The following is a 26,208-nucleotide window of genomic DNA, read 5'->3' on the forward strand; positions in this document are numbered from 1 at the left end:
ATGCCTTCCATTAATACTGCTGGCATAGCTATTATAGGCCCTTTGCAGACAGTTCCTTCCTACATTTCCTGCCTTGTCCTGTGTGCCATTACTTATTGAGACTTTCTAGCACCCCGGCGCCCCTCCCCATGGTCTGCTTTTTTCCTTTCCTGTACTCAGCAGCACCTCTCTTTTCCCCAATTCAGTTTGTCTCTTTGTTTTCCTAGTTTCTCTTTTAATGGCCTTTCTCACAATTTGGTGCCCTCTTCTCTTGGGTCCTCTGAACTGTCAGAAGATGAAATACTTCATATTTGTGTGGAAATTCAGTTTCTACTCAAAAGAAAAACGCTGTTTCCTCTACATGAAAAACAACTTTCAGCTGGCTGCAAAGGGAACTGGTGAGGTTTGCATGCATGTTCATATTCAGTTCCCCTTTTTGGCTAGTGAAACTTGAAAAACACAGGAACACACAGGGTCAGCTCTTGTGGGGACTGATTACAGGGTTCCAAAAAGATGTGGCAAGTAGGGAGAGGATGCAGCTAAGTAAGTGAATGCAAGTCTCATGGCCCAGCAGTTTGACATTTATGATCCTGAAAATAATGAAACCCTGAATAATGAGTACAACCCAGCATGGTAGGAGGGAAAGCTACCCCACCATGCTAGACTAATCATCTTTCTACATCCTTTTAAGCTCTGGTATTGAAGATGTCAGTGAACTTATCCAGCTCTCAGAATCAAACTAGCTATTGGGAAGCAAGAGCAACAGACTTTTCTTCTGGTTTTACTGAAAAGTTAGATTAATATTCTGGAAAAAGAAGGTAAAGGGAGAGGATTTATAGAAGATAAAAAGCACAAAGGAAACATCATGGATTCATGGCATATTATATATACATATACACATATACTTTTTTTTAGAGACACAGTCCCATTCTGTCACCTAGGCTGGAGTGCAGTGGCATGATCACAGTTCACTGTAGCCTCAAACTCCTGGGCTCAAGCGATTTTCCTGCCTCAGCCTCCCACGTAGTAGGGACCACAGGCAAGTGCCACTGTACCCAGCTAGATTCATGGCACATTGAATATACCTTTTAATACAAGAAACCACCAAAACAACATGACAGCTTCAAGACCAAAGTGGGACACAGTGGGTATCTCTCACAAAGCAAAATTTCCTTTTCTTTTAGGAATATTACCCAGGAAACTATGAACTCTGAGATACACATACTATAGTAATCCCTAAAGAAAGAGCCAATTCACTGCATTTCAAGGAGAAAATATAACAAGTCTAGTTAGAACATTAAAGTTGCAAGCACATCCAAGGAAATGTGTTAGATTAAAAATTGCCCCCAATTCCTGGCCACTCTTCTCATCCAGAGGTGGAGTCTACTTTCCCAGTTGAATCTGGGCAGGTATTAAGACTTGCTTTGACCAATAAGATGTGGTAGACATTGTATGACATTTGAATAAGGCCTTAAGAGACCTTGTAGCTTCCAGTTTTGCCCTCTTGGAGCCTGAGACCATCACATTGTAAAGAAGCCCAGGATGAAAGATCACATGGAGAGAGGGGCACAGCCTGTTCAACTCTTCCAGATGATGCTCCAGACACATGAGTGAGGCCATATTGAACCAGCTAGCCTCAGCTGAGCTGACAGATGACTAAGCTGCATGAATGACCACCAGGTGAGACAAACAGAACTACCCAGCTGAGTCTAGAATAAATTGCAGAATTGAGAGTGAATAAATAGTTCTTGTGTTAAGCCACCAAGTCTAGGGGTAGTTTAGTATGCAGCAATAGATAAACAAAGCATAAAAAATATAAATGAAGAATATGTGTAGCACTGATTTCTAAAAAGATGACAACAAATATAGTAATTTAACAAAAGACAATGCCTTGAGTTATTTTACTTCAAAGCTTTGTGTGTGTGCACGAGAGAGCGAGAGAGAGAAAGAGAGAGAGACAGAATGTACCTTCCAAACCAATGAAGGGCAGGGAGTAGTGGAGCTGCTGAAGATTTAGGAATAAACCACGTGTTCTCGGAGATAAAAACAAGTACATACTCCCCCTGATGAAGAGAACTGAAAAAAGAGGGAATGGTTACTATAAGCTATCTCTTCACTTTGGGAGGCCGAGGTTGGTGGATCACGAAGTCAGGAGATCCAGACCATCCTGGCCAATATGGTGAAATCCAAAAATTAGCTGGGCGTGGTGGCGCGTGCCTGTAATCCCAGCTACTTGGGAGGCTGAGGCAGGATAATCTCTTGAACCAGGGAGTTGGAGGTTGCAGTGAGCCGAGATCGCGCCACTGCAGTCCAGCCTGGCGACAGAGCGAGACTCCATCTCAAAAGACAAAACAAAACAAAAATTATCACTTAAGTGGAAGGGATATGTAGCGTAAGTTGTAAGTTGTTACACTGACGAGGAAGTGACTATAGTCGAGGATAGAGGTGATTTCTCCTATACTGTCTTCATTAGGTGAAAATACTTTAAATTACATTTATTAATAGACGTAACATGTTTTTATTACAAGCTTTTCAGTGTTATTTGACTTTTAAAACTATGTCCATCAATTTCTATGATTAAAAAAAGTTAAAGAAAAACTAAAAGATACAGTAATAAAAACTTTCACATACTAAAATGTAAGACTTTCTTTCTACCACTAGGATAACTGTAGTTGTGAATACTTTACAAAAGTAACTCTTGTGATAATCACTAGTACAAAACAAAACAAAAACTATCCCTAAAGGACACACCCTATTAAAGGCAGATGAGTGGCACTGGGCTTTCATCTTAAGGACAGAAATCCATTGTCTATACAATTATTTTTTTTCTATCATGTGTGAAGTGGTTTTCAGCTACTAAAAGAAATTTATTGTTGCATTGGAGCTTCAAAAAATCCCCAAACTTTTCTATTGTTTTATGTTTCTAGCTGGAAAATAGTGCAATGTGGGCAGTTTATGCGTCAGCAAAAGTGGTTTAACTAGGGCTGGTAATATATTGCCCTCTGCTGGCCAAGGCACTATTAAAAAAGTGACCCTCTTTAAAGACTTTTTTCAGTGTTATTATAAAATTTAACGCAGGTTTCTTCTTTCCAGTTTTTTTTTCTCCAGATATTTCTGCAACTCTAGAGAACTTATACTTCCCAGTTCAATACTTTATTTGTAGGTTTATTAAAACCATACATTTTTAGGCTGGCTTTTGATAGAGGAAAGGGAAGAAGAGGCAACATGAAAATATTAGAAACTATGCCACATACAGTGCTGTTTGAGAAATAATATAAAACAACGAGACTTGTTTAGAGTGATGTCTTAAAAGGACTACTTCAAATGTAATACATCCATTCACCAAAAGATGTCTTAAAAGGACTACTTCAAATCTAATATATCCATTCACCAAAAGATTACCAAGATGCCACCACCAAGGAAACAGCTGATTTAGGCAAGAAGAGAATCATCGAAGAATGCTAAAATCCAGTGGGTGAAAGGGAAACACAGTATATTCACAGAGTCTCAAAATATGACCTTCAGATTACTTATCAATTACAATGAAAACAGGGTAATTACAGTGGAGAGTTGGCAGGAGTTAATAAATCTCGAGATTGAAAATTGGAAACAAGTACATAAATGAGATATATTTTTGGTCATTGGGGATAGCTGGTCTCCTTATTTAAAGCAATAAACTAGATTCTATTGAGTATTATCATATATTATGAGAGTCCATATAAAACAGTAAAGAATCTGGGCTCTAAAGTCAGACTATCTGGGTTCAAATCTAGACCTTATAATATAGCAGTTGTATCACTGTAGGCAAGTTATCCTCTGTGGACCTACTACATCCATCATCTAGAAAGTGACAGTAATAACAGAATCTATCTCAGAGATATTTCTAAAATTATATGAATGTATATATAAAAGCAGATCAGTGGCTGTCACTTATTATTATTAATTTTCTAAATGTGGTTCTCAGAGAAACCTGTGACTTTAATGCTTGGGGCTCTTAAGAGAAAATGAATACAGACACTAACGGGTATAGGAGGGAAGACATGAGATGTTCAATTCTTCTTTCTCTTCCCTTGACATCTATCTCTCTTTTTTTCCCCTTGATTAAGGACAGGAAGTTACATGGAGCAGGGGACTTCACCTTAAGACAATTGTATCTAGAAATTCAAAAGAAGTGATTGGTAATAAAATGGCCAGGAAACCTTGGTCCTAGAAAGAGACAGTGGAGTGTAGAATTCTGGGCACTGATATATGATGCCTTTTAAATTCGCTAAATCTCACTGCAATCCAAGTCACCGTTTCCCAGGGTATAGATTTTGTGCGTGCGTGTGTGTGTGTGTGTGTGTGTGTGTGTGTGTGTGTGTGTGTGTGTGTTTTGTACCTGGGGCGATACAATGGAACAGCATTATTTTTGGAATTCTATCCTCAACTGCTTCATTCTTAGAAATCTTTATCTACTTTTGGCTTTTTAAAGACTCTACAGAAAAGAATGGTTAGTTCTGAAGCATAATATGAACCAAATTTGACTGATTTGAAGATGTCAAAATTCAAAATTTGTCCCTCAAAGATATTTTTGCCTCATCTAATTCAATGCTAAAGTTTCTCCCCATTCTAAACCTGCTAATTTCCTGTCTGCTTTTCAACTACCACCCCTGAAATTCAACTACCACCCCAATTCTTATGACTGCCACTGAAGTCGCTAGAGTTTCTATGCTGTGCATTCCTAAAAGACAATGTTTAGCCAGCACACTCAAGCTTATATGAAAAGCCAAAAGCCAAAGCTGAAGGATAGTGAAACTTTGATGATCAGGTCTGTGATACTATAAAATATATATTTGGTCTTCAACCCTCTTTCCAGGCATACAACTGCTAAAATCCTTAGAAACTCCAGAATGATGTCTTTTTGTATGCTAATGGTTGACTGATAGCTGGAACCCTTAGGTAGTTTCAGGATGGGGCTGGTAGCCTTGAAAGACTAGGCAGGATTAGAGGGTTGGGACATTAAGCCCCATCCCCAACCTCCAAGGAGGGGAGAGGGGCTGAAGGTTAAATTAATCTCCAATGGCTAATCGTTTAACCAATTATGCCTATATAATGAAGCCTCCATAAAAACCCAAAAGGACAGTGTTCGGAGAGTTTCTGGATAGCTGAACTTGTGGAGTTTCCCAGATGGTGGTGCCTCTGTCCAGAGAGGACAGGAAAGCTCCGTGCCCCAGCATTATGCATCTTTTCATCTGTATCCTTTATAATAAACGGGTATATGTAACTGGTTCCCTGAGTTCTGTGAGGCGCTCTAGCAAATTAATTGGGTCCAAAGAGGGAGCCGTGGGATCCCTGATTTATAGCTAGTCGGTCAGAATCATAGGTGACACAACCTGGGGCTAGCCGTTGGCATCTAAAGGTGGGATCCAGTCTTGGGGACTAAGCCCTCAACCTGTGGGATCTGATGCTATCTCTAGGTACATAGTGTCAGAACATAACTGAATCAGAGGACACCTAGCTGGTGTCCACTGCAGAATTGCTTGCTTGCTTGTTGGTTGGGGAGAAATCCCCACACATTTGGTCACAGAAATCATCTGTGTTAATTGTTGTTGAAAGAGTAGAAAGCACTTTGTGAGTTTTGTTTTCTTTCCAAACTATGAATTGGTTTCAATGAGGTAGGGTTTGCTAGAATGGACTTGGCTCACAGAAACATGTGGTTTGGGAAGAGAAAGAATGAAAGTGACAGCAGCAGGAGGCAGACAAAATGCCTAGACAGATAGGGGCGAGTCCTCAGTGAAACCGACCTTCAAGCTGAAGACAGTTTAAAGCCTACCTACATGTCCCGGGTAAATCCATGGACTGGATCGAGAACCTGTCTTCCGTTCGGTGCGCTTTCCTCTGATTGATCCCCGCCCCTCACCTATTTCACATATACCTACCCTTCCCTAATTGGTTTTCTACACTGTTGTGCCCACCTTTGAGTGGTGTCTTCGCTTTAACCTTTTCTGCATACTCACAAACCAATCAGCACACACACCCCATTCTGAATCCATAAAATATCCTGGACCCAGCCACAATGAGAGAGACAAACCACCCGACTGCAGGGGTGGGGGGCCACCCCTGTGTCCCCTCTCTGCTGAAAGCTGTTCTGCTGCTCAATAAAATTCTTTCCTACCCATCCTCACCCTTCAAATTGTCAGCGTATCCTCATTCTTCTTGGATAAGGACAGGAGCTTGGGAACTGATGAATGCAGGTACAAGCCATAGCACAGGTGGGGTGAGTGGGCCTGACGCCTCAGCAGGCCCATGGCCAAGCAAAGGCCAGGTAGAGGGGCGTTGCTGGCTGTGGAGGTCCCTGATTGGCAAAGTGGCCAAGAAAAATCCTGCATCAAAAAGGTGGGAGATGAGGAATCTTTGATTCCTGGGTGGCCATGTGGTTTCCCACTGTTTTGAGCTGCAGCTGTGCTGCAATCAGCTACTAAAGGTAAAAGTTACTGGTGGAATTCAGAGATGGATGCAACTCCCGGGGAGTTGGTTCACTGGTTGCATAAGGGTATGCAGACTAATATGAAAAAGTGAAATACTAAATTCCTTGGTGTTTATTTCTAATAGCTAAATGAAATTAAAGGAGAGTGATAGGTTAGACTTTGTCTGTCTGAGCCCAGGCCACTAGCCTCAAAGCTGACCCCAAGGAAAAAATTATGTAAGGACAATGAAGCACCTTTATGATTGAAACTGCCTTTGCAAAACTGTAACTAAGGAAATTATGACAGTGAAAAATATCAGACCTAACCAACTCCATCTTGCTTCTAACCTCTAAACTGTCCTTGTCCATTACTGGGCATAGGCCAAACTAGCCTTGGGAAGGAATTTAATTTATAGTTTAAATAATAGCCCTTCCCAAAAGCTAAACTGTTCTTGTAAAATGAATGAAAGGCCACCAGCCACCAAGTACGGATGAGAGGGGCTGGAATTCTAAATGTTACCAGCCATTATTCTGGAGGTCATAAGATTTGCAACTTACATCACTATCATGAACCTAAGATTGGCCTTTTGAGATGTCTTTTCAGGTATTTGCATTTCTAACAACTGGATGGCCCCACCTGGACCTGCCAACCAGTTCTGTGGCCCCCTACCCAGGAACTGAATCAGCATGAGAGGACAGTTTTGACTCCCTATAATTTCATTCCCGAGCCAACCAATCAGCACTCCTGATTCACTGGCCCACTACCCACCAAATTATCCTTAAAAACTCTGATCCCCGAGTCTTCTGGGACACTGATGTGAGTAATAATAAAACTCTGGTCTCCCGCACAGCTGGTTCTGCATGAATTACTTTTTTTCTATTGCAATTTCCCTGTATTGATAAATCAGCTCTGTCTAGACAGCGGGCAAGATGAACCCACTGGGCAGTTACACAACCTGTGGTTATCAAGAAGGGTAGTCAATGTGGGGAAAGGGTAAAACTGATAAACTATTGAAACTGGAGGGTATACTGTGAAGGAACTGTCAGAGCAGTTTCTTTGGTTTTAAATGCTCAAGAGTGGAAGAGCATGTTTGGTTGAGGTAGGACCTGCAGTTCATTATTGAACAATCACAGATGGAAAGGTAGATTTCCAGACACACAGGAGGTTATTTCCAAGGGAATGGCCAGTGTGGTGGACTGGACCTGTTTACCCTGAGAAGGGGACTGTCCAATTTCACCTGTAAATGCCAAGTGGTGTACCCTGAAGCAGCAGCTCATTTGCTTCCTATGCAGACCACGTGGGACTGGCTTTATGATGACTGAATATGCCTATTACCCAGGTCATGACAAATGCTGTGGCTAAGGGAGCCTCTTTTGTATGGGCGCCAATGAAAGCATGAGTATAATTAACAAGAGATTGGGCAAAGGCAGAGTGGAGAGTCACAGGACTCATCCCAGGAAGGTGGAAAGTTTAAATGGTTATTGAGAAATAAGGTGAATGAAGAAAACATTGATGGGGTGAAACTAAGAAGAAAAAGAAAGGAGAGTCATGGGACTCATCTAAGCAGGGTAGAGTCTTTAGAGGGCTATTAAAAAATGGGATGAATAAAGTGGAAATTGATGGGGTTAAAACAAAGGTCATCACTATAGAAGGTTGGTAGGGAGATTCTGCTGTTCTCCTAACGGTAAAGGGTTCCAAACAGGTTTGGTGTATTTATCCCAGTTAGGAGAAATTGAAAAAATGAGAGGAAGAGATTACAATGAGAAAGCTGACCAACAATTACTTGGGGCAGTGTCGAGGCAGGTTAATCATGACAAAGATTGACAAAAGGGCCAAGGTCCCTTGGCTCCACCCTCTGCTGGGGATTCAAAGCTTTTTTCTAAGGAGAAAATGGTAAAATGGTCTGGGAGTGAAGAAGAGAAATTCTGGGACTGGGACAGAAAGTAAGGGTTGGTAGGAATACGAGATTTAGAATGTTTATAAACAGGCTTTATGTAAAGAAGTTATGTCTCCTTTACCTGAATGTTTGATGGAACTGGATATTATGTCTGGGTGGGGAACACTTCCCCTACCTAGTACTGTAAACTCAAAACCTGTTGGTAAAGTCGTAATAGAGGCTACAGTTAGGAAAGTAAGCATTGAGAAAATTAAGGTAAGTTGGTACATTTGAACACACTTTACATGAAGTGGTTTTGTCTCTTTCACTTGACTGTATTATGGGGATATTGTGTCTGACTGGGGAATGTTTCCCTTACCTCGTATTGTAAAACACCCTTGTAGCAATATTAATTGAACATGCTAAATGGGAAACCAGTAAGATTACCCAAGCCCACAATCTGTAGAATAGAAGCTGGAATATCAGTAGGGACAAATTCTCCATTTGCTACCCCTTTGTGAGCGTTTACTGGGGCTTACTCAGAAGTCTGTGAGCATCTCCCAGTGACAACTACTGGGACTTTGCAGTAGAGAATTTCCACTTGGGGGTATTTACTACCTTGCTATGGGACATTAACTGAAGTTAACCCCTATGACTGAAGGACATAAAATGATCTTGACACCTGAAATACCCATGCTTTCTCACATGATGTCAGAGAAACATTCAAATGCGGATGGCAGTGCCCAGAACAGTTCCATAATAAAATGGAAATGGTTTATACAGGAGCATCCTCCCTGGGAAGTGCAAAGAGGAAATACTCTCAAGCAGGGAGCCTCTTTTCCTCTAGGATTGACTCTGGAACTGTGTGAGGAACTGCAGAATTCTACTGACACTTGGACAGGGCCCCGTAAACAGCTCTCAACTGACCAACAAAGAGTTGCTTCGTGTGTAAATGACAGTTCCAAGATGAACAATCTTGTTTGGAAGGATGCCACTCTTGATCAAAGAAGGTAAGATCAAATTAGCTTGGTGGCTGAATTGCATTCTAAAGAAATGAACAATAGCAAAAGCCCCTGTGTTTGATTTTTTTACTGACTCAGTGGCCTAGCCACATGGTCAGGCAGAAGGGCAGTGGAAACCTGGCCTATTTATTAAAGGGATGCCCATATGGAGAATGGCCCTATGGAAATTTGAGGAGTGCATTAAAGTAGAACATGTCAATGCCCATCAGAAGAGCTCCTTTCTTGGCTGGGCGTGGTGGCTCACACCTGTAATCCCAGCACTTTGGGAGGCCAAGGTGGGTGGATCACCTGAGGTCAGGAGTTTGAGACCACCCTGGCCAACATGGCGAAACCCCGTCTCTACTAAAAATACAAAATAATTAGCTGGGCATGGTGGTGTGCACCTGTAATCCCAGCTACTTGGGAGGCTGAGGCAAGAGAATCACTTGAACCCAGGAGGCGGAGGTTGCAGCAAGCCAAGATTGTGCCATTGTACTCCAGCCCGGGAGACAAGAGCAAAACTCTGACTTGAAAAAAAAAAAAAAAAAGATCCTGGTTCAGAAAGTGATTGATATCAACAAGCAGACAACTCTGGGTGCTCCCTTGAAGTGGCCACCTGGGGTCCATGAAATGAGTGGATAAACGGGTACTGCAACAGTGCAGAGATAGGCTGCATTTAGACATGTTTCTTTTGCATCATCTTAGGCACAAAATGCCAATAAGAACTGTTCTGTCTGCCAGCAAAAGAGACAGACACTGCCCATGGCTGTGGGGCAGATTTCCTTGGTGGGAAAGCCCTGAACAAGCTGGCAAGTGAGGCTGATGCTGGTAGCCCTGGGAGGCCACAAATGGGTTTTGACAGGAGTAGACACTGATTCTGGACTGGGCTTTGCTTGCCTGGTGGAAGATGTGAATGATGAGAATATCATAAAAAAGCCAGAACAGAAGATATTGCACATATTTGGAGAGCTGAACACCATTTCTTCAGGCCAAAGAACACATGGTACAGCCCATAATGTTCCAGCAGTGGGCAGAGATATTCTTCTCAGAGTAATAGTTTGCTCAGAGTGCCATAAAAGCTAGAGCAGAAGATATTGCACAGATTTGGATGGCTGTCACTTCTTCAGACCCAGGAACACATTATATAGCCTATAATGTTCAGCAATGGGCAGAGAGATATCTTCCTCAGAGTAACAGTTTGATAGAGAGTGGAACAGGCAATGAAAACACTGGTTGTCTAAAACAGAGGGAGATGAAAGCATGAAGAGCTGCCTCATTTGCCTTCGCAAGTGTGTGCTCACATTCAACATGAGTGGGGCTAAGGGAATTTCCCCACTCAGTAGATTTCTCCGCTTTTCTGAGGTATCCGGGAAGAGGGGGTGTGGAAGGATGCTGGTATGACTACGCATTTCTTGCTAAGGGAGGAGTACATTGGTATAATGATCATACTTTATTTTTCTTTCCCACGTCACCTCAACTTTTTTTTTACATTTCGCCTACCTGATGCATTGGTCCTAGGACCAGGGCTGCAACTACAAGTGCTGGAAGCAGGGGCGATTCCTAAGTAAGAAACTGTAACTATGTTTTTAAACTTTGAGTCAGAATTCCTAAGGGTCTGATTGTGGGGTGGACCCCTAAGGGGTGGCTTGTGCCTTATCCCATCTGGCAAAATTGGGGCTAACAATAAATGCAGCTATACTCCCTAGTGGTAAAAACAGCCCACTCGTTCTGCTGCACCTATGGAACCTTACCCTATCTGAATGTCAGATACAATCAGTTTCTCTTCAAAAGTTTGGCATGTTAATTCCCTTGTTCTTTGTTCTCAAACTCAACTTCCTTGTTCTTCATGTCTCCTTGCCCCTGACTGAAGTAAACAACCTTCCCACCAGTCTATAGTCCACAGCTGTTTCTTGCTCGTTGCCCTTAGTCACTCACTCTGCAAATTACCCCTCCTGCCATAACAGCTCTTACCCCCAAAACTGCCCTTCCCGCCAGTGTAACCCCCTCCCTGCACACTTCAAATTAGCCAACTAGGACCAGTTTCGATTGTGTGGTCCAGCTCCATCCAATGGAGACAGGACACAGTAGTAGAAACTCATTGCATTAGGAATAAAAACCCCTGCTTTCCTTTGTTCTGTGTGCTCTCACCATTGCTCCACCAGTGAGAAGCACCCTTCTATAGAAGTTAATTTGCCTTGCTGAGAAAACTTTTTGCAGGAGTGCTGATTCGATTCTTGTGGCACCGAAAATTTATTTCTAGCATGAATGGGAGAGGACTGAGGGGGCAGCACTTGCTAGACTAGCATTCTTGCCTGCAATCTAGACAAGCACAGTGGCTGAGTCTATTTTCCCATCCAAAGGTGGAAAAGTTTGGGAGTTTATAGAGATAAGGAAAAATAGTAGTGAGAGTAAAGAATAAATGGGTTATGAAATGAAAGAAACCCAGTATTATATTCATACCTTGAAAGAGGCTTAGAGCAAGAAATGATATCTGTCTCCTAGCTTAATTATACCAGCTGCTGTAAAGGGTGAAGCTATATGTTTGCCGAGAGCACTCAGACAAGACTGAATGGAAGCCTGCAAACCTGAGTGGCCTCGCCTTGGGAGACATTCATACAATATGATGGGCTGGACTGATTATTACTGATTGAATGAGATTCTAGTAATTTGGCGGTATCTTTTGAGTTGTACATCCTTTTGATGTGAGGGATCCAAGACAGAGGGTGGACTGGATACTATGAAATATATATTTGGTCTTTGGTCTGTTGTCTGGCATACAACCCCTAAAATCCTCAAAAACTCCAAAGTGATGTCTTTTTGTATGCTAATGAGGTGACTGCGGTCTGGCAGCCCCTAGGTAGCTTCAGGATGGGGCTGGTCATAGGAAAGACCAAGGCAGGATGAGAAGGTTGGAACATTTAGCCCTACTCCCAACCCTCCAGAGAGGGTAGAGGGGTTGAAGGTTAAGGTTATCAACAGTAGCCAGTGCTTTAATCAATCATGGCTGTGTAAGGAAGCCCCCATAAAACCCCAAAATGACAGGGTTCAAGGAGCTTCTGGATAGCTGTACATGTGGAGGTTCCTGGAGGGTGACATGCCCAGGAGGGCATGGAAGCTCTGCGTCCCTCTCTTCCCCCACACCTCACTGTATGCATCTCTTCAACTGTATCCTTTGTAATATACTTTATAATAAATCGGTAAACATATTTCCCTGAATTCTGTGAGCTGCTCTAGCAAATTAATTGGACCCAAAGAGGGGGGGCTGTGGGATCTTTGATTTATAGCCTGTCGGTCAGAAGCACAGGTGAAAAAACCTGGGGCTTGCCATTGGCATCTGAAGGTAGGAAGAAGTCTTGGGGACTCAGCCTTCAACCTGTAGGATCTGACGCTATCTCCAGGTAGATAGTGTCAGAATAGAACTGAATTAGAGGACACACATCTGGTGTCCACTGAATTGCTTGCTTGCTTGTTCATTGGGAGAAATCCCCACACATTTGGTCACAGAGGTCATCTGTTTAGACTCTTGTTGAATGAGAGAATAGAAAAAGCACTTTGAGTTTGTGTGTGATTTTTTTTCTTTTTTTCTACCCTCAATTGGCATTGTTACCGATCATGGGTTCTTGGACTCTCAATGCAATAGAAATTGATATGAGGCCAAAAGCACTTTCATAGACAAAGCTTCACTGGAGCTTATGCCCAAACAAAAGGGAGGCAGCACAAGAGAGAGAGAATTCCCGGGCTTCCTCCTGAAAAGAGTCATAGGGCTTTCCTATTAGGCAAAGTGCAGGAACTGGTAACAGGGGAAGGGTATGCAGGCTGGGCTGAGCAAAGCAGGTAAGCAGATCTGGTTGCTATGGTTATCTTGAGTAATGGGCCACCTGGTGGTCTGGCCTGTGGCAACAAGGCTGTAAATCAATTGTTCAGCATTCCTTCCTGAGGCAATCTTAGTTATCTCATAAGGCCAATTCCTGGAATTCTTTAAGAACTATTAGCATTTGAGGTAGTGGTGTGGGTTTTGTGATCAGTGGGAGTGCTCTAGTGGAGGTGAGCTGAAGCCAAGCCTGTCTCTACTCTTTCTCAGTGTCAATGAAGTGGGGTTTGCTGGAATGGCCCTGGTTCAGGTTCATGGAAACATGTGGTTTGGTAAGACAAAGGATGAAAGGGTTGGGAGATGAGGAACCTTTAATTCCTGGGTGGTCACCCACAGTTTGGAGCAGCAGCTGTGCTGCAATCGGTTACTGAAGGTGAAGTTACTAGTGGAATTCAGAGATGGATCCAACTCCTGGGGAGTTGGTTCACTGGATGCATAAAGAAATGCAAACTAATAAGAAAATGCGCTTTGAGTTTGTGTATGTGTGTTTTTCAACTCACAAAGTCCATTTCTGTTTTGTCATTAGTCTTTTCTTAAAAGTGTTTGAAATGCTTGTTCCCCAGTGCCATAAAGAAATACCACTTGAACATAAATTTAATTTACTCAGCAAGGCCATTTTTACTTCCTGCAGAAAGGGTACACTCGCCAGCAGTTTTGCCACAAGAGTACACTGAACAAAGGAGACAGGGTCATTTATAAGCTGACGTGTCCACCCTACTGCTGTGTCCGGTTTCCATTGGCTGGAACAGGACCTCACATTCTGTATTTGTCCCGATTGGCTAGCAACTTAGAACTTTTTAAAAAAGGCAAAGGCAGAGGAGAACAAAGGAAGGAGGAAGTAACTTGTGGAATGCTGAGAAAAGTAAAAACACCTTCAAATAAGGAAGAGGAACAGGCTATGACCCAATGCTTGCTTGGACCAGTATAAGCATGCCAGGGCAAATATTTAGGCTAAATTGTGGGAGCTAAGAACATAAAGTACATTGATTTCTTTATCACGGCTAGCAGATATTTAAGAATGTTAGCACAGGTCTTTGAATAAATTTCACTTCTAAGAGAAGTTACTATTTATTCCTAATTAAATGGGGAGGAAAGTCTTTGAAGAGGAAACTCTACTTTACTTTTTACAAAAGCTGATAACTTTTCTGTGTTATTATAAATTTACAAACTTCAGACTGTATTTTCTGCTGCTTTTAAAAGTAATTCTTGAGAGAAACGCTCCCATTGCTTGCTGAGAAACCAGCTCTTCAGAACAAGGAGAGGTTTTTCTTCACACTCTGATTAAGGGTGGGGCACCCACGATCAGAGCTGCTTGTGGCAGGCAGTGAGGGCCTGAGAACAGTGTGACTGGAAACAAGGCTGTGGCCAGACACCACTTCCTGGAGAGGGCAGGGGGCTCAGTGAGCCTTGAACAAACCATAGCTTTGAGTAACTGCACCGTGCCTCACTCCTCCTGAAGATAACCACTGGCTTGGGTGTATGTTGAACTGGACAAGGCTTACTTACCACTGCCCCTGATTTAAAGAAATTATTATCTTTTGAATATGATATTCTAATGTGTACTAAATTAGTCATGTCTTCTCTTTCTGCATACCAGCCTCCCAATGCCCTGAGCTCCTGATTGGTTAGTGAGAGTACTTAAAAGGCCAATTGCAGCCAGTTTAAATACTAGTTTGGATAGCATAAAATAATTTCTAGATGAAGCACATGGCTTCAGGAATGACTAAGCTGTCCTGTGTCCTCTGGGTTCTGGCTCAGAGGGAAATTGATAAGGGACCCTAATTCTAACCCCAACAACCCATGTGAGTCAGGAAAGCTCTCATGTCCCCCTGCTATGTATAGCCCACCATGGATTGCCAAAATAAATGTCCACATGCCTGCCCTTTGATCATGGTATCTCCTCTGCCAGGTAAGTATGTGCCTGCCCTTTGAAACACTCTCACTGAACCACTCCAAATGAATTTTGAGGCCAGATTAAAAAACACACTTGATACACAAATCCATCTCAAAAGCAGGAAAATTAATACAAGACAGAACTTCAATTGTAGGACATAACTCTAACACCTCAAGGAAGTAAATCCTAAGGGTGAGAGCAGAACACTTAGGAGATCAATATTTGGCAGATGATATAGGAATCAACCAGAACTGTTAAGCCAAGAGCATTTGGACTTGGACAATAGAAGGGGAACCTTGAAGAGACGGATGGGCAAGATGAATGAGAACCAAAGAAAACTACTGGTGATTTGAATGAGAAAAGTCCAAAGGGGCCACTTTTACAGAATACTTGTAACATACTTTTTAAATCTAGTATTCCCTGACATTTACTCTTTTTACTAATTGTAACAATATTTCCTAATTTCTTAGAAGAATGAAAATAAAATCTACGTATATTTCAATTGGGGAACTCAAAATCACTGAATCCTAAAGAATTTATACTGCCATTGTTGGAATAATAGTTTGCTTAACAAAGTCCAGAGTTTTCAAAGATAGAAAAAAACTGGACTTGATTTCTTCCATGGTCAGTTTCTGCTACCTCAAGTCTAGAACAGGATACACAAATACATAAATCAGAACAGGAAACCCTATCTGAACAAAGTTAAAAATACTTAAAACATGACCCTACCGTGAGTACCACAAGGTACCCTTATTGACCTGCTAGAACAACCAATAATTTCTTTCTAAGGCAGAGAATGAGGTCATTTTAAAGCTAATTTACTAATTGTATTCCTCTAGGCAAGCTTTTTAACCTCTTTGAGCCTCAATTTCCTCCCGTGTAAAATGGGACTCCCACCACCTATCTCTAGGGTTCTTAGGCATAAAATGCTCTGTCCCATACCTGGCACAAAACTGTCACTTACTAGGTTATGTTCTCCTCTTTTTCCTTCCATTTGCTTTCACAAAGCCTTTCAGAACCACTTTGAGTCACTGTTTCTGCCCTTCTCTAATTCACAGAGCATTTGAAATCTGTATCACATATCACATATTAATCTAAATTCCTGGCTTGTTTGTGGAATCTGCTCAATTTCCAGAGACCCTCAATTAGCTTGTGACTAAACATCCTACTTCTGTGACCTCCACATGCTGCTAGGAACATAGTAGAAACTCCAATAAATATTTGTTGAATGAATTACACTGTTTAACAAAAATAGACCTAAAAACCAAAATAGTGTAAGAACTGGCAAAACTTACACCTATCCAGGTATGCTTGCCCAACAAACAACCAGTGGACTGACAACGGTTTTTAAGCAGTACTTCTGACTCTTCCTTTGTTTCAATGGTTGATTGACATCTCTGGTAGCCAGTTTCCAAGATGGCTCCCAGTGATCATCACCTCCTGATATTTACCCTTCCCACACTGATGCAGGGCTGGCTCTGTGTGACCAATAGAATACTGCAGAAGTGACAGTGTTGACTTCAGAGGCTAGATCACAAAAAGGCATTGCAGCTATGGACTTGTTCTTGAATTAGTTGCTTTGAGGTGAGCCAATCATCATCCTGTGAGGACAGATGGCTATGTGACCTTGGGCAACTTATGAGATCTTTCTGAGTTTCAGTTTTCCTCACCTTTAAAATGAGACATTTCACAGGGTGTTGTGAAAACCAAATAAGACTTGGATGTAAGGCACATAGCGAGATATCTGGCACATAGTAAGCTCTCATGAAATGTGGCTAATGAATGATGGTAGTGATAGTAGAAGCTGTAGTACCAGCAATTGATTAGATGTGAGATGTGAAAGAAAGAGGAATTAAGGATGATTCGTAAGTTTTTGGCTTGAATAACTGAAGGAGTGATGGTATCATTTACTGAGTTTGGAGACAATGGAGGAAAACAAGAGCGTTCTTTTTTCGGACCAAAGACGCTTATGCCTGAACAGATAATATTACAACTATCTTTCAATCACTTAGAAATAGCATTCCATTTCTGTTCTTCTCTAAATTACTTAAAATTGTTTTTTGTTCTATGTAATTCCTTCCCGGAACATGATACATTACTGAAGTAAAAGTGATGGGAATTCTAAAAGCCAAATTACTCTGTAATGAATGTCCATGTAACCCTGGATGAGTCACTGTTCTTAAGTAAATAGTGGCAAGGCAAAGATGAACAGCAGCAGAACACAATCTGGACACTTTAGGCAGTTCTCACTTTTGTTTTGGAGAGAAATATTAGCAAACATCAGAGAGAATTTATGAAATAAACATGAAATAAAGTAAGCATCAGGGGTTTATGAGAAATGGCAAGGTACTTCTGTAAATTTTAAGTGCAGATTTACTGATAACTAAAGTGCTCAGGTTTGATGAAATTAGATTTCTGTTCCCTTTTTCAGACTCCCACTGGTTTAACTACTCAAGGATGAGAGGAAGTGCTTGATGCAAGTCTTCCTCCTCAGATGTACACACTTAGCTTTCATTTAGTTAGTAGGTCACAGACTGATTCGACAATCCTGAACAAAAAAACTGGTTTCACAATTCTATTTTTTATTTTTTAAATTTTTATTGTTTTAGACTAGTCATGGTTTCCCAATTCTTTATAACTATTCATTTGATCTGAGGCATACTTGGCACTTCCCAGGATTTGCCAAATCCAGTATGAAATGCCCCAAACAGTGTATTATGTTGACAAATGGAGATAGTGCAGGGCAATTAGAAACAGAGTGGGTTAACTCATTAGTAACCAAACTGGGACCCAACCCTGGGTGCAGTCTGCTTACAGTGAGTTCCTCTGGGCCTCAGCTTCTTCAACTTTAAAACAAAGGGTCTCAGTCCACAGATGATCATGAAGTTCTATTTTAGCTCTATAATATTTGATTCTAGTAAGTTATAAGAAAACTTTGAGTTTTGTTTCTATTTTTTGATAAAGATGGATTGCAAATAAGCCATCCACAAACAATTTTACAGACGAGTTTGCACCAATATTTGTATTGGGTTACTACAGAGTGGCTCCTTCTACCTGTGTCATATAAAACTGGCCATGGGGGATTAAACCTGTGAACTTAACTTGTCAATCGTGCAAACAGAGGTTACAGGGGTGTAACTAGTTCATGAAATAATCATAAGGAAGTATAATTATGTATATTGTTCACCAACTTCCTCCCACTACAGAAACAGAAATGAGGGTTTTTTGAGGAGGCAGTTGCCACACTGACCATAACTATTGAATTTCTTCAATATTCTGTTTAATTTCCCCTTTTCCTCCCACTGTAGTTGGTGTCATGCAAGAATCTATTCACACTGACTAAAGATATTGGAAGAGTGAAGATCAGAGAATTTGAAGTCTGAAATTTGGCATCACTGCCCTGAACAATATAACCTTAGTTGGCACAAACTACTCATACAGGTAAGAGTGATTATTATTCATTTTTAGCTTAAAAATTAAACTCTATAAAAATAAACAGGACCTAATGGTTTAAGTTTTGAAAGCTGATCATTAAGAAAGGCAGTCAGCATATTAACTATGTAGACAGTCATTAGTAACTGAAGTTAAGAGTTGTAGAACTTTTTTCATTTGTCAAATTAGCAGAGACAAAATGTATGCATGAGTGACTTGAGATAGACATTCTCCTGAGGGGAATATAGACTTAGAGACATTTTCTGGAGACCAGTTTTGCATCTGTAACATGTAATTTTTATTTGATTTCTTAACAGTACTTTCCAAATTTTGGAAAATAGTTATCTAGTAGTTTTATGATCCAAGTTCATTTTTGAAGGAGATGTACATAGTAGATACAAGTTTGGGAAGGTAAAGATGATGACCTAGTTGTTGATTGCTATACTGAGAGTCCTATAGAGACTCAACTTCTGTCTGATAAAGCTAGCCTCTGCAGAAGTCTTTCTATCTCCCTTTTGTTTGGAAGCATTTAATATTCATACAGAAGCACCATTACCTTTGCAGTTTTTAGTATACTATGCATTATCTGCACAAGGTAGGAGCTACTGCTTTTCTTTAACAGCATCATAAAAGGAAGCTCCAATCCTTATGTAAAATCAAAATCTACTGTGAGCAGATAATTTTTTCTTAAATAAACTGGCTCATTTCACTGTCTGATTTTTGAACTGGTGAAGTTACAGATTAGGTTTTATATATTTATACCAGGGTCTACACTAACTGAAACCAGATTATAATTCATCAGGTTGCACTAGATTCAGATACAAACTTACAATGAAGCATATGGACTGTTTTCTAAATAAAAATAGCAAAGAAATAAAATTATAAAGGCAATGGTAAACATTAATTAAGAATCTTGGTATTTAAACCCACAGACACTGCACAGTCCTCAAGTTTTCAAGACTTTGGGTGTGGATTGGTTTAAAAAGTTATTATAAAATTATAATATCATATTTGAGAAAAAACCCCAATTTCTGTAATCCAAGATGCAGAAAATAAATCAAACCATAATTCTGAAGGGGGTAGAGAGTAAAATTGCCCTGAGGGGCTGGGGGGATATAAGAATTTCAAAGGGCTGTGTATGGTACAATTTTTATGTTTATCAAAAGAGAACATGATTAAAAAGAAGATTGAGAAACCTTGCTGTAGATCATGAAAGAGTGGAGCATGTGGTGCTCAGAAGGCTATGGTGAAGAACACAGAGAATATGGCACATTCTGAATAGAGATCATGGTTCTTATTTGACCAGAATCCAGTAACTTTTGTTATTCTTACCTGAAAGAAGTGAGGAAATAAGGAGAAAAATAAGAATAAAAGCAGTTTGTATATGATTCTTCAGCACTTCATGTGTACCCTTTGAAGCGAGAAAGATTTAAATATAAGACAGAAAAAAGTAAAAACCAGCATTTATGTTGTGATTAAAACATCATATCCTTTAAAAAAAATCCTCTGAAAAACTCAGATACCAAATTACACACAAGGACACTCTAACCAACAAGCATAGCAGCTACAGTTTTTTTTTTGTTTGTTTTTGAGACAGGGTCTCTTTCTGTTACCCAGCCTGGAGTGCAGTAGAATGATCATAGCTCGCTGCAGCCTTGAACTCCTAGGCTCAATTGATCCTCCAACCTCAGCCTCCCAAGTAGCTGGGACTCCAGGAACATGCCAGGATGCCTGGCTAATTTTTTTGTAGACACATGGTTTCACCATGTTGCCCAGGCTGGCCTTGGCCTCCCAAAGTGCTGGGATAACAGGCATGAGCCACCATACCCGGTCTAGTTTTTGTATTTTTTATAGAGACAGGGTCTCGCTATGTTGTCCAGGGTGTTCTTGAAATCCTGGTCTCAAGCACTCCTCCCACCTTGGCCTCCCAAAGTGCTGAGATTACAGGTGCAGAGCCACCACATCTGGCTGTACTACAGTTTTGACATACATGTATAAACTTTTATTGAAGTATGACAGTTTAACATTAAATATTTGAAAGGACATTTTAAATATTCTTTGGTAATGACCCTGGGATTTTGGAGTCTGTCCTTGGTTGCTACACTTTTCTTCTGTTCAATTCAGGATCTTGCCTGAATTTTTGTTCATGTGGAATTGAGTTAACTTCTGAAATATGAAAAGAGACTCTTCTAATAGTATTAGGTTATAAAGGAGTGTTTTAGCCTAGCCACAAAAAGACACCATTTTGAAAACTATATATAAGTAATGTGGTAATTAAAAACCAGTCAACTCTCTATTATTGTGGCCACAAAATACTTCTATAATACTTTGGCCAACATGTATTGGTTACATGTGCCTTAAAATTTTTTAAATTATATTTCTAGGCAAAATCAATCATCACTTACAAATTGTTTTACAATCTAAGAACTATACATTTCTCTAAGTAAAATTATAAATCCCAGGCATGTAACTATTCACACCAAATTTTGTTTTTCAGACAAAGGCATTATCCATCACAATAAGTAACTTTTTGTCTTTACTTCAACCGGACAATCGTGATTGGAAAAGGTAAGAAGCCATCTATACTTTCCCATTCCATCCAATACATTTTTGTTACTATTTTATTTAATTCAATTTTTTTTAAAACTATTCAGCTTAAATACTGTACCAAAAATAATTTTAATATTAAATATCTGCAATTCTATTCTAGCTCCTGTGACAAAATTCAAGAAAACCTGACATAAATGAACAACACCACAACATGTATTCAACCATCTATGATCTCTTCCATGGCTTTACCAATCATTTACATCCTCCTTTGTATTGTTGGTGTTTTTGGAAACACTCTCTCTCAATGGATATTTTTAACAAAAATAGGTAAAAAAACATCAACGCACATCTACCTGTCACACCTTGTGACTGCAAACTTACTTGTGTGCAGTGCCATGCCTTTCATGAGTATCTATTTCCTGAAAGGTTTCCAATGGGAATATCAATCTGCTCAATGCAGAGTGGTCAATTTTCTGGGAACTCTATCCATGCATGTAAGTATGTTTGTCAGTCTCTTAATTTTAAGTTGGATTGCCATAAGCCGCTATGCTACCTTAATGCAAAAGGATTCCTCGCAAGAGACTACTTCATGCTATGAGAAAATATTTTATGGCCACTTACTGAAAAAATTTCGCCAGCCCAACTTTGCTAGAAAACTATGCATTTACATATGGGGAGTTGTACTGGGCATAATTATTCCAGTTACCGTATACTACTCAGTCATAGAGGCTACAGAAGGAGAAGAGAGCCTATGCTACAATCGGCAGATGGAATTAGGAGCCATGATCTCTCAGATTGCAGGTCTCATTGGAACCACATTTATTGGATTTTCCTTTTTAGTAGTACTAACATCATACTACTCTTTTGTAAGCCATCTGAGAAAAATAAGAACCTGTACGTCCATTATGGAGAAAGATTTGACTTACAGTTCTGTGAAAAGACATCTTTTGGTCATCCAGATTCTACTAATAGTTTGCTTCCTTCCTTATAGTATTTTTAAACCCATTTTTTATGTTCTACACCAAAGAGATAACTGTCAGCAATTGAATTATTTAATAGAAACAAAAAACATCCTCACCTGTCTTGCTTCGGCCAGAAGTAGCACAGACCCCATTATATTTCTTTTATTAGATAAAACATTCAAGAAGACACTATATAATCTCTTTACAAAATCTAATTCAGCACATATGCAATCATATGGTTGACTTTTGAATGGAAAACCCCACAATATTAAGAAAAGCATTCATGTGACTTTATTAGGGACACTAAACTACATCATTAACATGTCACAGCTTGGTTGACAATAATCACCAAGGAAATCTCTTTGGTTTTTAAAAATAAATAAACATATATTCATAAAACTCAAAAAACAGTTCTACTTATACTGAACGTTGAGATGGCAGAAACTTTCAGAAGCAAAAATTAAGCATATTGAAAGGATCCCATTCATATGAAACTAACAGGCTGTTTTCCGTTTAAACTCAACTGTGAGTGCTTCTGTTCAGAACACGTTATTTCATGACTAGGATAAAGAAGCAAATGGTTTATGACTTGTCTGCTTTCTGGTAGTTAGAATACAAGGGTCAATCTATGGCTAGTGTTCATTGGTAATTTTAAAATCTTTAAAAATAAGTAGCTGGGCACAGTGGCCTGTAATCCCAGCACTTTGGGAGGCTGAGGTTGGAGGATCATTTTGAGGTCAGGAGTTCAAGATCAGCCTGGGCAACATGGTGAAACCCTGTCTCTACTAAAAATATAAAAATTAGCTGGACATGGTGGTGGGCACCTGTAATCCCAGCTACTCGGGAGGCTGAGGCAGGAGAATCGCTTGAGCCCGGGACGGAGGTTGCAGTGAGCGGAGATCACGCCACTGCACTACAGCCTGGGTGGCAGAGCGAGACTCTGTCTCATAAAACAAAACAAAAAAATAAAAATAAGTAAAAAATAAATAAGAAATATCCTCATTCATGTCTTATCTAAATGCATGAAGAATACAGTGAAAAAAATCCAAGGTTTTATAAACACATTATTTATTTAAAATTATCTGGCTCCTGTTATTGGGGAGAAGCAATATTCACTGACTATAGTTTTAAAGCAGATGATACTTATAAAAATGCTTAAATATTTGGATTAGGCTTTGTCAAAGTAAAAAGCTATGTCATTATATGCCCATCTTCATCACATTGTGCATATTTTCTTCTGTATTCAATATAATGTTATTAGTGACAAACAATACCTGACAGTTAATTTTTTGTGAAATAAATGAATGAATAATAAGGGAGTGTAATAGTATTGCAGTTAAGAGATTGATCTCTGAAGTTATACTTCTTGGGTTCAATCTGGCTCTACTTTTTATTTGGCTGGACAATCTTAGGCAAATTAACTTATCCTCTGTATGTGTTAATTTCTTCATTTGTAGAGCAGAAAATACTATCTTATTCACAGATCCTAATATTAAATCAGCTGTTACTATTATGAGTAGCTAACGCTTAGTAAGCACTTGCTGTTTGCCAAGCATTCTACTTATATGCTTTACATATATTATTTTAATCACCATAACTCTAAAGTATACTAATTTACTGATGAAAATATTGAAGTGGGCTGGGTGCAGTGGCTCATGCCTGTAATCCCAGCACTCTGGGAGGCCGAGGTGGGCAGATCACCTGAGGTCAGGAGTTCGAGACCAGCCTGGCCAACATGGCGAAACCCACCTCTACTAAAAATACAAAAATTAGCTGGGCGTGGTGGTGCGTGCCTGTAGTCCCAGCTACTCGGGAGGCTGAGGCTGCAGTGAGCCAAGATCGTGCCATTGCACTCCAGCCTGGGTGACAGAGTGAGACTCTGTCTCAAAAAAAAAAAAAAAAAAAAATATATATATATATATATGTATATGTGCATAGTTAAGTAAATCACCCCAATTTTTTCTAATATTTAAGTGAACATTTAAAGATAAGCATTTCTTAATGTTAATTTCTTTTCTTCCATGTAATCTTGTCAGTAGACAAATGACGGTGACTATATTCTGTAATAAGTACATATATTATGATTAAAAACAAAAGCGTGTTCTATCTGCCCAAAGAGATCATAAGCACTTTGGAGCTATGAACTTCTTGTCTATTTCTACTTCCATGGTACCGGTATTCTCTTCTCAGATAACCAAACAAAAACAGCTGAATAAAAACAACCGTTAATAGTAACTTGCCACTTTGTTAGAGACTGCTTAAAGACTCATTTTTTTCTTCACATAGTAATTCCTTCAGTGTCCAAAATGAAGTTTAAACTAAGTTCACATAATCCTTCCAAGCCTTTAATCTCATAGCATGTTTTGTTCTTGAGTTAGAGCTGTAAAAGCAATTCACAGTACATTGCCCAAGAGCCATGTGTTCAAAAATCACTAGAGGTTATTCCGGGGGCAAAACAAACAAACCAACCAAAAAAACCACACACACACACACACACACACAAAACAACCCAGTAAATATATTTTTTTTCCTTTTCTACTTCAATGCTTAACTGAGACATGAAAATGTTCTGAGAAAAGTCTGAACACATTCTGGCTTCAAAATTTACAGTGAGTATCAATTCGTTTATAGTAGCAATTGGATTTTTGGCTCATTAATGTGCAGAGACAAAGGAGACTTGGGAACTTGAGGTGACCTCCCTGAATGGTAGCTGTAAATGGAAGTGTCCAATCTGGTGACTTCCTAGGCATGCAAATCATAGAGTAACTCAAAGTCCATCAGGGAGAGTTCCTGAGATGCACAGATTTCTCCACAGTTACAAAAGTAGTTTTATTCTTTTTATGAGATGGGGTCTCACTCTGTCACCCAAGCTGGGAGTGCAGTGGCGTGATCTGGCTCACTGCAACCTCTGCCCCCCCGGGGTCAAGTGATTCTCCCACCTCAGCCTTCTGAATAGCTGGGACCACAGGTGCCCACCATCATGCCCGGCTAATTTTTGTTATTTTTTTGTAGAGACGGGGTTTCGCCATGTTACCCAGGTTGGTCTCGAATTCCTGAGCTCAAGCAATCTGCCCGTCTTGGCCTCCCAAAGTGTTGGGATTACAGGGGTAAGCCATTGTGCCCAGCCTAAGTAGTTTTATTCTTACATGAGTTTTGAGACCAAAACTCATCCGACTAAGACAGTAATGTTTGTTTAACCTAAGCTATACTGCATGTAATAATCTCACTGGACTTAGGAGTTTTAAAAAAATACAACTTCTGGTCAGGTACAGTGGCTCATGTCTGTAATCCCAGCACTTCAGGGGGCTGAGGTGGGGGGATCACTTGAGCCCAGGAGTTCGAGACCAGCCTGATCAACATAGTGAGACCACGTCTCTACAAAAAGTACAAAAATTAGCTGGACATGGTGGCACATGTCTCTAGTCCTAGCTACTTGGGAGGCTGAGGTGGGAGGATCTGTTGAGCCCAGGAGGTTGAGGCTGAAGTGAGCCATGATTGCGCCACTGCATTCCTGCCTGGATGATAAAGCGAGACCCTGTCTCAAAAACAAAAACAAAAAACCCAAAAAATGTAACTTCTAAAAATAATTATTTAAAAAACAATCACTTTACAGCTCTACCACTACTTTAAACAAAAAATATTTCTAGAGATTCTTACATTTAAAAAGGCAGGAAAAGAGATATGCAATTTCTCTTTAAGTTACTCATTCTGATAAACTCACATTTTAATTTCCTATACTGAAGAATGAACTATATACTCAGCTCATTATCATCATGGATATCTTTACACCATAGATGCTTTCCTAAACAGTTGATTTTAAATCATGTTGAATTTTTTATGTAATTGAAGAACTGGCTATTTAATGGCATAGTACATATTTTATTTAAAATATCACTTCTGTTTTTGGAGACAGGGTCTGTCTCTGTCGTCCAGGCTGGAGTACAGTGGTGATCATAGCTCACTGCAGCTTCAAAGTCTTGGGCTCAGGTGATCTCACCACCTCAGCCTCCTGAGTAGCTAGGACTACAGGTGTGTGCCACCATGCCTGGCTAATTTTTGTATTTTTTTTTTGTAGAGATGTGCTCTTGCTATGTTGCCCAGGCTGGTCTTGAACTCCTGGGCTCAAGTGATCCTCCCGCTTCAGCCTCCCAAAGTGCTGAGATTATAGGTGCAAGCCACTGTGTCTGGTTTTAAAAT

The 26,208-nt window shown here is 40.2% G+C and overlaps 2 protein-coding genes across 9 annotated transcripts in view; one reads left to right on the forward strand and one right to left on the reverse strand.

Annotated features, from left to right (window-relative positions):
• The window catches only part of CASK (calcium/calmodulin dependent serine protein kinase), a 400,547-nt gene that overhangs the window by 186,870 nt on the left and 187,469 nt on the right, over positions 1–26,208 (reverse strand). The window lies entirely within an intron of this gene.
• GPR82 (G protein-coupled receptor 82) lies at positions 1,411–24,296 on the forward strand. Its single transcript, XM_054470917.2, has 4 exons — positions 1,411–1,659; positions 18,376–18,508; positions 20,997–21,067; positions 21,210–24,296. Exon 4 carries the CDS (start codon positions 21,244–21,246, stop codon positions 22,252–22,254), a length of 1,011 nt encoding a protein of 336 aa, XP_054326892.1. The 5' UTR covers positions 1,411–1,659; positions 18,376–18,508; positions 20,997–21,067; positions 21,210–21,243; the 3' UTR covers positions 22,255–24,296.

This window comes from Pongo pygmaeus, chromosome X (genome assembly GCF_028885625.2).
Source record: "Pongo pygmaeus isolate AG05252 chromosome X, NHGRI_mPonPyg2-v2.0_pri, whole genome shotgun sequence".
NCBI classification, from domain to species: domain Eukaryota; kingdom Metazoa; phylum Chordata; class Mammalia; order Primates; family Hominidae; genus Pongo; species Pongo pygmaeus.

Bases quoted from the DNA above. Each gene is read 5' to 3' on its own strand.
- GPR82 (XM_054470917.2), top strand. From the start codon at position 21,244: ATGAACAACACCACAACATGTATTCAACCATCTATGATCTCTTCCATG.